Raw genomic sequence first — 14,515 nt, forward strand, 5'->3', positions numbered from 1 at the left:
CCCAGAAAATTGACAATTATGCACTTAACAGTAAAATTAGTTCATATTTAAAATATAGTAGTTTGTTGTATAATGGTTAAGACTTTTTTTTTAATCAACTCATTGTGTTAATAAAATTTCAAACAAAATAGGATCATATTCACAACATTCACTGGAAAATCCGCGATGGAATAAAACCCAGCCTTTCACGGTCTTTAAAAAAGGGGCACAGCAACAACTACTGTTTAAGGTGGTCCGGTCGGTAGAAGGTTACTGTAATTGGAGACAAAAGCACCAAACTTCTACCAAATGATAGACCACCGTCGATCATCTACGCAATGTTTTTTGTTTTGTTTTAACCCGCATGTAAGCCTTCTTCACCACCAAACAAAATAAAGACGCATACAACGCGGACTTGACTCGCGATATAACAACCTAACAACTAATATTTTTATTTGTTAGAACAGCGCATGTGAAAGCGGCTGGGTTAGCACAAGTGTAGCTCTTTGGAATAGAAAGAAGCAAAAGAACTCATGACTACCTCTCCACCTTTTTTATAACACCACCTATCAAAGGATAATCTTTTATTTCAATTCGTCGATAACCATAACATGAGCAACGTAACATAACATCTGTATAAAATGAGGGCCGTTTGAAACTTATACAACAAACTCATTTTGAAAGAGAAGCAAAAAAGACAAAACAAAACAAAAAAAACAACAACAGCCAGCTTTGTTGTGCGTTTTGCGTCTTTCTCGAAACGATTTTCTCTCTTCACGATTCCCCCTCCCCCAAAAACTACCAGTATGCCAACTCTCAAACTTTTTTTCTCTCCTTGAGAGTCCCAGGTCGACTTCCTGCCTGTTCGACTTCTCAGACTTTGTAACATCTTATGACAACCTCTTCCCTTTATTTTCAGTATAATAACCGCAGAAGAATGCAATGACAACAGAAGTAATCTCCCTCGTGCAAGCAACCCCTACCTATTTAATCCAGTACTCGCTACGCTCTCGAGCCTGCGTTTAATCATTTGAGGAACTGCTGTCAGTTCTGTCCAGCGTGACAAAAGTCACACGAGAGCGAGACATTACACAAGTCTCTCCCATCATGATGACAGGTCCACGGATTGACCTTCTATACAGAGATTCTCTGGTTGCATATTTTTACATGGATTGATGAAATAGAGAAAATTACAATAGACAGGTATTTTAATGTTTTTATTTTATGCTTACAAAATATTTATTCCACAAAGTCTACACACGACTCCCCTACTGACACCTAAGTGAGGGGTGGAAACAAACAGAAAGGTATCATCTTGAAAAATGGGATGATCAGAGTTCTGAGCACCACCAATAAATCAACTGTCTTCTGATAGGAGAACAAATCTTAAAATTCTTAAATTGTGACTACTTTATGATTTATAAATATCAAATCCTTTTCTTGAAAACTCAACCAGCACTGATTTTCTTCTTTTGACAAACCTTAGGCCGCAACCAAAGCAAACCTGTTCAATACACACATCTATCCATTATTTATCTCACTTCCAATAGCAGCAGATCTTTCGCTCACATGTTCCCTTACAACTCTGTCCACAATGTGGTAAACATCTTTGCAGCCGGCAATTGCTCTGTCCATTACAGCAGTCAGATGATCCTCATGGAGACGCCCATTCATTTCAAGGAAGATAATCTGGTCTGACCTTGGCAGAGTAGCCACTATCACTTCAGCACCACCAAAGGATTCTTCAAAGTGATTGAAGTCAACGATGGACGTTGTCTCGAACAAATCCTGCAGTGCAAGCGCACACATAGTCTTTTAGTGGAATGCCAGCATCTACGAGGGCAAGAGTGGCTGCATTAACACAGGCTGAATAGTTCCCTCCATCAGCTTGCAACACCTGCAACAAAAATGGGCAAGTCAACTGGAGTACTCAGGAAGTACTTGTCTACATGATATCTATTAATGTTTGAAATAATATAATACTTCTTCATCAATGTCTTTTTTAGCTACTGATGCTAACTAACCTTGCAAATGTTGCATAAACTAATGCATCGTATAATCAGCACTAAAAAGCATCAAGGCTTACTCTTTTTCTGTCTTATACAAACATTTGTGTACACCTACTTACTACTTTTTATTGTTTGTAATAGGGATAGTAGCAGCTTGTGATGAAAATGACCCAGTGACAATGAAGGTCTTGCATTTCTTTCAGCTCAACTTTTTATAAAATATAATAAAACAGATATTAGAACTGACCACTAAAAAAACTGCCTAAAAGTTCTTGAAAATTAGTTGAAACTTTCACAACCTTTCATATTGTGATGTTGCCTAAATTGATGGCTTAGTGTTAAACACCAGTCTCCCAGCCCTCAAAATCCTTAATTTAAAAAAAAAAAAATAATAAGCCACGATTTCCATTTTCTCACTCATAAAGATGTTCTAAATACATAAAATTTGCATATATGTGCAGACATTGTTGTGTCATGAATTTCCCAATAACTTGCTTAATAACAACACATATAGGATTGACAAATTCCATTGACATGTCCAGAAAGAGTTGAATATGGAGTGCTTTAAGTGTTTGTACTAATCTCACCTCCACAAAGATGTCGATCTGTGAGCGGGGATACAGGGTGGTGAGTATGGCAGCATTAAACGTCTGCTGCAGGTGCATGGTCATCTCCTGTGACTTTCGATCCCCTCGAGGGCGACGCTTGCGTTCTCCTGTGCTGAACGTGGCCATGCTGTACTGGCAGTTGATTACTACCTTGTCATGAAGTGCCTTTCCTCGCCGACCTCTTACCTGAACAAAAAGTTTCTCCCCAGCTTAACAAAATCTTTTTTCTTTGGGCTTTTATAATGCTGATGCCATTTATATGATACAATACTCTATAGGTTATAACAGACTAAGTTTGTGTGATCATATTTACAGAACCTATTTCATGCTAATATTATACAGTATAGTACAGAACAAATGTTACACCTTACTCTGCTCGTTTGTTTGTTTGTTTTTTTCAGCAGCGTTCATCGTAGCTGAACAGTGTTTAGAACACACTCCTTCATCGTACAACAATTTTTCACAAGAATAAGAAGACTGCCAATTAGTACTAACGAGGACAACATGGTTCCGAAGTTATTCTCTGTAACATATACTAGCATATTATAGGCACTATATCGTAGGCACTCACAATTCTTTACGTCACCTTCACAGTCTCATTAGTCTATTTCATTCTGCTACACAGCTGTACACTCTGCGCATCAAGTGTTATCATCCTATTCCAAATTTTCATTCACAGACATCAGACACCTTATAGCTATCTCAACAGTACTAAACAGGGAATTCAAAATGAAACACACATTACCTCGTGCGGTCCATACACGGCCGCCAGAACTTTGGTATTGCCTTGTTCGATGTAGGCTGAACCATCTGCTTGTCTGAAGACCCCTAAACGACATTCAATTTTTCGTAATTCGTGTGGTCGACGTCCGTCGATGCGAAACCCTTGGTCAGATAAAAGCTCTAGGCCCGCCATGCTTCTTGGATCAGAAATTGACGCCTAACGGGGATACGCGCCAAATAAGAATAAGACGATTCAGAGTTATTTGATATTAGCATCACACCTTGCCTTGAAGAACAGGATCTACAACATGTCGTGCTGGGTCACATGGCCAAACCAGAGTAATTTGTGCCTCCTAAATGTTGCATGTGGAGGTTCCTGGTGTGCTACGAGAGTATAGCTATCATGCTTTGCACAAAGTCATTGCTTCTATGTTCCCTGTAGGAGACGCGGTGCAGTCTCATCTGGCATTTTTCTCGCAAGTCTCCGGATTCTCCTCTCTGTACATGTATAGGCTTTAAAGCTTTATCAAATCAAACTTTATTGTCTGTCGAGGAGACCCAAGACAGAAATTTTTCTTTTGCTCGCAAGGGCAGCCATACATAAAGAGGTGCATGGTTCATTGCCCAGCCGTGTGGTGGATCAAGGTCAAACTCGTTAATGACCAGACACTTTTCCAGTTTGACTTTGCCATCTTGATTACAGTTCGAGCCGATTCAGCCTTCACTGCTATGAGTCAACTCCACCGTTGATACGTATATATAAGAAGTGAACAAGAAAACTATTTTCGAAGGTTCATTTTCTGTACACCAGTCAGACATCAGCACGAAGAGTTTTGTTGACTTATAGCAGTGGGTAGAGCCTGTATTTATGTCTGGTGGAACTGATTTCCGAGAGTTGATAAAAGGTCGTGTTGACCAAACTCCAATGGCAGCACTCCTATTCTTTGATTAAAATCACTACATTATCAAATTGTGAGCTAGCCTTCAGAAGTGCTCTCGAAGTGGTTTCCCTTTTGGGGTGTCTATAAGTAGGGATAGGTGTCTATTAATTATATTGGCAGGAAAAGGTTTTGTTTTTTTAATTGAATATAGTGATGCATTTGGAGTAAATGGAGGGAAAGTGGGATAGCGGTTTAAACCAGATGTGACATATATATATATTTCAAACACATACTTTTCTTTTAGATATGTGCATTGTAGTATTAGTCAAAAGGAAATTCCCGACTGCAAAGTTGTCCTTTGCTGTCCTGTCCAAAAGATAAATAAAATTCTTGTATCGTCTATAAGTATAACTTTCCTAATTGTTTCTAATTACAAGATTAAAAAATGTCACAATTTTGTACGATGATTTCTATTTAAATAGCTACTGTTTTAAGTAAAGAAATTGAATTCAAAGACCAAAAAATAATAAAATGTTTGATATGCATGTAGTGTAAAGTTTTGTTTAACAGACAAGACCTAGTGGTGGCTTCAAAAGACCAATAGAAGGTAGCTCTAACAAGGTGGTCCGGCTGGATTGTGGTTTATCGTAAAAATTGGAGACAAGGCTTGCAACGACCACGAACCGTAACAATTCGACCGCCGCAAAAGATATTTTTGAAACTATTTTCTTTTTTTACATCTTAGTGACAGCTTAAGTATAAATTTTAATATTGATCAGAGTACACTTCCCTGCTTTATTTTTTCTTTCTCGCGATGCATATACATCGTCAAAGTCGATTCAGCGGGTCTCGTCGTCATCTTCTTTCTTTCATTGCTGATGACTCTCAGCTCATTGATTCTTGTCTCATGAGTCTAGTTTTGATGAGGAGTATTGAATGTAGTATTAAACAAGGTGTAGACTGAATGTTGTTTGATGAGCTGAAAAATGATGAAAAGATGCAAAGATACTGCAGCTCGGCTGCAAGAAGTGATCGCGTCTTCGCACAAATTTTCGGATTGTATGATTACATTTTTTTTAACTAGGTGTGCAGCTGTGGTCTTTATTTCGATTTACGCTTATCAATGAATACACCTTTATATAAGCAAGGTTTGTAAAATGATAAATTGTCATCTTTCCGTTCGTTTAACAATATTTTCAATTATATATTATTTTGACTAAGCCAGTCATGAAATCTCACGCTGGCCAGGGATGGCCATGCACGTCTGGTGATACCATCACCTCTGAAAAATTTCGTACCCTAAATAGGATTGGCTTTTTGTCTTCATTCTCTTTCGCTTTGTGCAAGAGTTTCTAATGTCACCCTTTTTCAAATTCTTGGATTTTCCGAAATGTGTCTCGGTCATTTAATTTGCAGTTACCCTTTACGAAAGGACTGTGGCTGAAATTTTCATGTTGTACTTTGTTTTACATTATTGACTGTGATTTTCGTGATTTACTGTGATGTGTAGAGTTTGCCTGATGGCTGTGATTTTGCACCATGCAAGTGACCCTTAATATTCTCATCATCATCATCATCATCATCATCAGTTAAATTATAATTACTTAGAGTCATCGCTCATAAATAATATCCAAACCACTTGTCCTACGCCCTTCTTGCTTCCCCACCCCACTCCCGCCACCCTTCAGCTCTTTCTCGCAGTCTCGAATGTCACCTCAAATATAGTAAACGTAATTTCCGACTGAGTCAGTACTCATAAATAGTAATATCGTCTTTTGCAGACTACTAGATAAATATATTTATATATCTTTGGTGTTTGAACTAAAAATTAATTTCTAAAAATGATACATTTTTCTGTGATGAGTAACAGTGAAACAATGGAGTGTATGAATAGCTGCAGGTCAACATAAGGATGAAACAGAATGCTAAATCTTTCATGCATGCAGTAAAAAGCTGTGTCTGACAGATAATTTTTAGAAATGGGTTAAAAGAAAGTGGAAAATCACTTGACGTTAAGGTGGTCCGAATGGTTTAGTGGGTTATTGTGTAATTGGAAACGAAAGCTCAACTAAATGCTCCACTAACCAACCAACTAGACTACCGCAACCTTTTGTTTTTATAACATCCTTTCGTCCTCCTTGTATATCCAGTCTCTATAGCGCTTGCATCCCATTTATGCTTATATTTTATCTTTATTAAATTCAGAACATAAAAATAGAATACTTCCACTCAAACATTAACAAAATTTTATTAAGAAAGGCGATCTGTGCGGCGGGTAGGCATTTTACTTATGTGTTGTAAATTGCTATTATTCAAAAGACAGTGAAAAGTTCTGACCAGTGAGTGGTCCGGACGGTATGGTGGTTTACTAATTGAAGACAAAGGGCACATCCTTCAACTACTGACAAACATACTAGACCACCGCATGAAAACATTTGGGCTTTCTTTCTTTCTTTTTTTTTTTTTTTTTTTTTTTTTGCTTTCGGTTTGTACTCTAAACACTGTTTTATGAACAGTCTTAGACTACATAATACTTTGGTTCTTAACAACAATAATATAATATAGGGAACAAAACATCTGGGTATTCCACAAACATTCTTTTTATGGCTAACATAATTACCAAAACATAATATTCAAGGATTTCAAATCTGTTATTTATTTGAGGTACTTTGAAGGACTCGAAATGCCCTCTAAAGTCACACGTTTTTGTTGAATGGTTATGCAAAAAATGATAATGCGAGGAAGCATGCATCATATTGCAACACACTAGCGGACTCATTGACTTGTATCTGTTATCAGAGTCTGATTATTCGATATGAAACGAGTTCACGTCGTCTAAAATTAGTGTTCAAAAGAAATTCCCGATTAAATCGACACACCGACTTTATTTTTTTTTTTTCATTCATGAACCAAATATCCAAAAAAACCATTAATATTCTAAAGCTGTATTTTTGTAATCGCCCATTAAATTGTGACTTGTCTGCACACTGACAGAAGAAAGGATACGTGTCTTCAAAGTCAGTGGCTCGACTAAAGTGAGATAAAATGTGGAATAACTTTTGCAAGCACACGGTGCAAAGCTGCAAATAAAGTAAATCCCATCTGGGTGCTTCAAATCAAAGTGAAAGTTGTGAGTGCGCAAGGTGGTCCGGACAGTAGACAGTGGTAGTCATCACGTAGGAATGAAAGACCTAATGCATGGTAGATGACACCTCTCAGACGCCGCAGGTCGTGGTTGAGTGGCCGTCGATGCTGCGATGCTCACGTAGTCGACCGCAGGGCCTTGTCCGTGTCGCCGGCCCTCCGCCATACCCCGCAGTTTCTTGTTTGGTGTCATCGAAGGTGCAACCACTGGTTGATTTAGACCACCGCACATTTTTTTTCTTTCACACTTCACACCTTTGGGCACAGCGCATTCTTTCCGATCTTGAAGACAGCCTAGTGGTTCATAGTTTCAAGATGGCGCAAACGGCGGGGGGGTCCAGCAGAATAGTTTTTAAAACACTCGCTTGGCACGACTGCAGTGAGAACTAAAAGATCTTGGGGTCGGATCTCGTCTCGGGATGCTCTATGCATGTGATAATATTTCTAGGAGCTGGCCTTCGAGGTTTTCTCCTTATTCCCCCTCCTACCATCACCCCACCTCAATCATTCATCTTCCGTGATAGTGCGAGATCACCTCTAGTTGGATGCGCCTTCCTGCCGACGGGGTACAGCTTGACTACCAAATGAGACAACAACACCGCATGCTGACATCCATGCCTCATCCCATTCGAATTATTAATCGCCATGTCTGAACAATAAAATTTCTTTAGAAAGAAACCTACTTTTTCTAACTATCCTCTTTTCAATATTTCGTGCATTTGATCGGTTCTTTTAACCCTTGGGCTTTGCATGGAATGACTTTTCTTCTTGTCCCCCCTATACAAAAGGGAGCTTTCTCCTAAAAATCCGTTGCCTTGTCTGTTGTTTTTAGGCTTAAGATGATTTAATAAAACGTCACATTTTTTAAACATTTGATTATTGTCATGTTTTCACAAACATTTCCTCTGCTTTTGATCTCAAAGTACTGAACATCAATGGATAAGTGCGGCACCCTTTTATTAGCCCTCTACAAAATAAGCAAGATACTCATGGTGACCGGGGGGTGTTTGCTCGGCCCAGGTGACCAAGATCATAAGTGCGTGACAGAGAAAGAGAGAGAGAGAAAGGGGGTGGAAACGGATTAAAAACATGACGACGATAATGAACATAAAAAGGAGGAGGTAAAGGAAGAAGATGAAGAGGACATAAATGTAGAAGAAGAGATTGAGGGAGAGAGGGAAAAATAAGATGCTATGGTGGTAATTAAAAGAGGGAGAGAGAGACTCCTTTCGTACTGCAGCATTATGTAACCGGATTTTAAGACGCCAAAAAACAAACAAAAAAACAACAATAGAAAACCCTAGACTTTAACGAGTGCTATCACCAATGTTTATTTAGAAGAAACAGCTTTTGCTCAGCCTCGTGGTTATGTCATTATTCGGCTTCTATTGTAGAACATGTTGTGCATGATGGAATAAAAAGTAACTGCTTCGACATAATAGCACAACGTTTCGTCAGACAAAACAATCTGCCGGACACAATGACTCATTCCCAGAACTGTGGAAGGTTAGATGGCGAGAAGAAAAAAACATCTAAAACCCCTCTCCCTCTCCTTTTTCGTTTGTTTATTTTTTTTATCTATGTTTTACTTTACTTTGGATTTTCCTCATCGTCACCGACGAACAACAATGCAAGGAGCATGTCCGATGTAACTATTTGCTGGCTTTGTTTTTTAAAAAGAGCTACGAACATACCAATGAAACAGAGATTTCGAAGATTTAAATGAGGTTGTGGGTAAATATAAAAGAGGGACGGGGTGGTTTGGTAGAATTTTTCTTTCAGTGCTAGACGCTACAGGCCGGGCTCGTCGAACACCTCGTATGTCTTTAGGATTGGGGCGGAGACTCCTCTCCCACCGTCCACGCGGATGATCTCCCCGGTGATGAAGGCGGCGTCGTCCGAGGCGAGGAAAGCAATCATTCTGGCGATGTCGCGGGCTTCAGCGTATCTCCCGAGAGGTGTCATCGCAGCCTGGATCGCCATGTACTGCACAGATGCACCGATACAAAACTTTGAGTGCATGGTAGCATTTAACTAAAATGTAAGTATGATTATATTGTACATTTTTGTTAAAGAATGTCAAAGGTCGTGATGATGCAGTCTTCTTTCATTAGTTTTGACCACACAATGACTCGCACAGGTGCAGGATAGAAACTGGTGTAGTATCTGACTACCGACTGCACTGACTGACAGAAGAGAAACTGTTGTCTGGCGGTGCTAACCCTATGCTAGCTTTTCACAGTAAAGAAACTTGGTCATTAAGGCGGAATTCAGAAAGATCAATTGTCAATAAAATTGAAAGTCTTAGATGAGAAATAAAATAAGCTAGGAAATAGTTGAGCACAAGGACGACAATACCAGTGGAGGTCGGTATGGCACTATCTATCAAATCTAATAAATCTAAGTTTAATCTAAGTTAAGGGAGCAAAATATAGAGGTCCTCGTTTTGAGATCACCTTTACCAATCATCACTTAGAACTACAAGCCTCACCTCTTCATAATTTTGCCTGTCTATGCCTTGTTTCAAGCCGATGTTTGTTCTCATGAAGCCAGGGCTGTGCAAAGATATTAGTAAGGTTACTTTATACGGAAATATATGTAAAACATAGGCAAATTCGAAGGTTTAGAAAGACTTGGCTTAAAAGGTGAAAAAAAAATTCTTAAGTAGAATTGAAGTCCTTAAATCATTAACCTTATTCAAGCTAGTTCATTGATGGTTGTTTTTACCCAGTACTCCAGTTAATATGATAAACACATGAAAAAGTGATTTATTTTATTTTGTGTTGGAATAAGAAGAGCAATAACTTAAGCAGAAATATATCGGTAAGAAATATTCAACATGGCGGTAATGGGAAACCCGGTATTCAAAGATGTGTAGATACATGAAAACTAACTTGGATCCGTAAGTTAAAAACCACAAATCATAGAAATAAGTAACACATTTCCCTAACCCTAACCCTAACCCCATACAGGTGGGGTGGCAGATCAGAAGAGTCATACTCTGTAGTCTACTTACCTGATGGTATTGACCCGAACGCCTCTCTGCGCAAGATCTGGAAATACAAAATGGATTTTTAGTCCATTCATAGATGAAAAAAATGTTTTTTTTTAGTCTATTCAACTGTAGGGAAATGATGTACTACCGCTCCAAAACCGACTGCAACTGAACGACGATAAGAACTGAACACTGCTACTTGTCTAAAGAAATTTCTGTCATCCTTTTCTCCCTCAGTCTCTGTCCATAAACAGATCAACTATTCCTTTCTCCACCTCTATCCGCAGCTTGGGTTTCATTCTCGATCAGCGTTTGACTTTTCATCAGAATATTTATCATGTCAGCAGATATGCTTACCTTCAACTTTGTATGATCAGTACCATTCGTCATCATCTCACTGCAAATAAAACTCTAATCTTTGCCTTTGTGGTATCAAGGATGGACAATTGTAATTCTCTTCGACTGCAAATACTCAGTTTCTTGGAGAGGTTGGCACCATAGATTAAGGACCCGAACGAGCCATTGACGACGACATAGGCGCCTGGTACTCATGCTTCGTCGCTCAATTTAAATAAGGGACAACTACCATCTTACTATCCCGTAACACTCTGAGCAAAAGATTTTGGGAAAGGCGCTATATATATGTATCCTCATTATAAGCGTATCACATTTAACATATAACCGAAGGATATACCAACCTGCGGCCACTGTCCTTGAGAAATGGTCAAGACAGGCCTTGGACATGGAGTAGCCTAAACAGTGAGGCATCTGCAACCAAAATCGGGCAATAAGGGGTCTATGAACAATGTAAAGAAAGTGGAACATCTGAAACCAAAATCAGACAAAGTGAAGAAAGTGGACCACCCGTTTCAAAAACATCGACGCAAATGTAACATGTTTTTTCTTTTTTAATTTCAAAAGCGTTTAGGGTAAAAAGTGTAAAACTACTAAGACCATCTGAATAAGGATGATACCCTACTCTCTCCAAAACAACACCGCACTTACCCCAATCTGCCCCAGTACACTTGAAACATTGATGACACAACCTGCAATAGATCAAACGGGCCTCTTGTTGTCCTCTTTTTTTAATTTCATTTAAAATGCATGCACATCAATATAGTAATCCGGTTGTCACAGTAAGACTATTAATAATGGAAGCTTGTATCTGAGCAGAGAGAGAGAGCACAAAAGGACAGTACAATAAGAACCTTGCTCTCCTTCTATAAAGGGAAAAGTAAGCTAACCTGCTAGACTACCACAGTAACAAAAAGTATGGCATAAAAAAAAAGACTGAATAATTATAGTATGTACAAAGGTAGTAATTATTTACTCATATTTACAGGATATTGATTGTACTACCCCTGCAAGCAGCGATATGCATGTATAATAACGTCTACAGGCGACAAGGACAAGGGAGGGACTCACCTTTGGAAGCGATGAGGTGCGGAGCACATATCTTGGTCAGGAGCAATGGCGCCCGCACGTTGATGGCCATCATGTAGTCAAACTCTGAGATGTCGGTGTGGCACAACGTTTTGAAAGCAGCAACACCTGCATTGTTGATCTGTAAGAGCACACGTGCGAGCACACAGCGTTCAAAGACAGCGGCAATAACCCACTCTCAAATTGCTTCAGAAATAAAAAAAAAAACAGTTGTTTCTGTGCCAAAAAACCAAAAAACTATAAAACGCTAGATGTAACTACGAATGTTACAACTTCATCAACCGACGACGACAGTCAGGCGACAGAAAAGATTTAAAAGATATTAAAAACCAAAACAGTAAATTAAAAAAATTGAAAGCAGTTTAACTGTTCATGTCGGTGGGAGAAAAAGAAACATGATGGAACTTACGGAAACGTTAATTTATTGGAGAACCCAGAAGTCGCGCGTGCATTTTGGGAATCTCTTTGGGAGTCTAAAATTCACGTGTAAAATTCCATCACATTGTTCGGGTCATATTTTAAAAAGCATTTTATCAGCTTGAGGAATAAAGATGCTACAGTCTGTAAAAATAATATCGTTGACAAACTGTTGGTCCGACCGTTAGCAGAACGCATGGATAGAAAATTCACGAAACTCGACAACCGTTAGTTGCTGGGCGGGGCACTCTACTTCTATTTGTGTTTGTGGGGTAATCATTACAATCTGACTCCAGGAACTGACTTGCCTACATGTTTGTCAGAGGTTATAATACAATCGAATACAGATTTTCACTCGTTCACTGACCAAGACGTCGATCTGTCCGAACTTCTTGAGTGTGGCGGACACCAGGTTCTCGAGATCGCAGTCCCTCTTCAGGTCCGTTTCCATTGGCATCAACTGCGATTTAATAACAACAATGACAAAGTGAATTTATATAGCGCATTTCCCTACTTTACAGAAGAAAGGCTAGAACACAAAGTAAGACACAAAATGTTCATAGAGCCTCGCTCGCTGCTTGCATGCTCATCTAATGTTCTAACAATTTTTTATAAAATGGACTGGAGCTGTTTGCACAGTAGCTACTAGCTTTGAAAGTATTAACAGTTTAGCTGATTACTAAACGTTAATCATCCAGCTAGGGCTAACGGTCGTTTGGGCAGGCAGGTGGCGCAACGGTTAGCGCCTGTCACCAATATTGTGAAGGTTGGCTGTCCTGGGTTCAGCTCTCGTGTCGGGCAGGCAGCTAGCAGACACTTCTTCTTCTTGTTCCTTTTCACCTCCATTGGTCCGCAACCACACCCCCATCGGACCCGGTTCTGGGCTTCCCTTTCCAGTTGGGACCATGTCATGCCAGATGTCTCCGCCTCTCTGTGGACTGATCTCCAGACACTCTGCTGCTACTATTCTCTACATTCATCGTTTACGTTCACTTTCACTGAAACACTACCAGCCTCACCTGCCCCTCCTTGTCACGCACATTCCACACCGAGGCTGACTACATGTCCCACTCCAGTCACACTTACCTCATCGCGCTTCAGTCCTCGCTCTTTACACGCCCGGTACGTGTGTTCCAACCCTGTGCTGTTACGACCCGCCAGCACCAGACGGGGCTTGAACTTGGCGAGATATGTTGCTGTCTTTGACCCGATGACCCCTGCAGCCCCTGCAAACACACGCACACGCACGTATACGTCTTCCACAAATGCATATGAGCAAACATACTGCGAAAACCGCACGTGCAAATACTTGGGACCAGCAGTATGCACGGATATACGTTGACTGTTTAAGTAACGTTGAGTCTTGGTTGTTTTTTTTTAATTGTCGGAAATTACTTTTTTACTTTTTTAAATTAAGAACGCAGCTTTTCGTATTCGTGTTATTTTTATTTTTGTTTTTATTTTTATTTATGCTTTGTTTTCAATGACTAGGCTTCAAAAATGATTATTTAAGTGACATCAAAAAGTCTTTTATTTAAATGCTAACAGGATCGCAACTCTGGTTTTTCTTTTTCTCCTGGTACCACTGCTCAAAATCTGAGAGAGCTTCTTTTACATTTTCTGGATATGCCCTCCAACATTGCAACTCTTATATATCTCTTTTTATTTATTTATTTATTTATTTTGTCAGAGCCTCGTTAACAGGAATTCAAAACTTGAGTCCATGTGAACTTCTCCTACTCCCACAGGTTCCACCCAATAAAAAATATTGTAAAACTCGGAGCATATTTGTACAAATTCATCCAAAAAACTAATTAAAAGGCTTTTTTGCTATCAACCTTTTATCAACTGTAGCTTAATTTCATGTTTAAGCTGACCAGATCGACCTTTAACAACAACAATTATCTATTAACAGTGCCTCGATGTCGATATCATCATCATAACTGACTGCGTTTTCATATCACAGTATATAAAAGTAACGACCAACTGGAAGCGGTGAGTTACCTGTCAGAATGATCACTTTGCCACACAGGGACGCCATTTCTTTCACAGTTTACCTGGAAAACGTTTATCACATAAGAGTAATTTTTTTCCTTTTCTACGACTATAAGAACAATCCTCTACAGACTCAAACGTTTTCACACCATTTTGCACTCAATAAAAAATGATATTACATTCCGAAAGAGAGTCAGTGAGCCAGCCACCTGTTTAACAGCCTTCGACTTGAGATTGATTCCAGTCGTGCATCGCGTAGCCATTCAAGACCAGTTCTGACGTAAAGACAAAAATCGCCAAATATTGACGTCATCCATATTT

The 14,515-nt window shown here is 39.3% G+C and overlaps 2 protein-coding genes across 2 annotated transcripts; both read right to left on the reverse strand.

Moving 5' to 3' along the window:
* Window positions 1-1,181: 1,181 nt before the first annotated feature.
* Window positions 1,182-3,551, reverse strand: LOC112576238 (exosome complex component RRP41-like). Its single transcript, XM_025258543.1, is given in 4 exon segments — window positions 1,182-1,747; window positions 1,749-1,876; window positions 2,576-2,782; window positions 3,342-3,551. Coding segments are annotated over 4 exon segments (753 nt in total). The 5' UTR covers window positions 3,513-3,551; the 3' UTR covers window positions 1,182-1,500.
* A 5,105-nt stretch (window positions 3,552-8,656) lies between these two features.
* On the reverse strand, window positions 8,657-14,501 carry LOC112575560 (uncharacterized oxidoreductase MexAM1_META1p0182-like). The gene is made up of 10 exons (XM_025257503.1): window positions 14,404-14,501; window positions 14,204-14,256; window positions 13,286-13,425; window positions 12,567-12,659; window positions 11,765-11,903; window positions 11,345-11,385; window positions 11,038-11,107; window positions 10,361-10,397; window positions 9,836-9,899; window positions 8,657-9,330 (listed from the first exon to the last, which is right to left on the reverse strand). The coding sequence occupies exons 2-10, from the start codon at window positions 14,238-14,240 to the stop codon at window positions 9,136-9,138; spliced, it is 816 nt and encodes a 271-aa protein (XP_025113288.1). The 5' UTR covers window positions 14,241-14,256; window positions 14,404-14,501; the 3' UTR covers window positions 8,657-9,135.
* Window positions 14,502-14,515: the final 14 nt, after the last annotated feature.

Source organism: Pomacea canaliculata, linkage group LG11 (genome assembly GCF_003073045.1).
Source record: "Pomacea canaliculata isolate SZHN2017 linkage group LG11, ASM307304v1, whole genome shotgun sequence".
Lineage (NCBI taxonomy): Eukaryota > Metazoa > Mollusca > Gastropoda > Architaenioglossa > Ampullariidae > Pomacea > Pomacea canaliculata.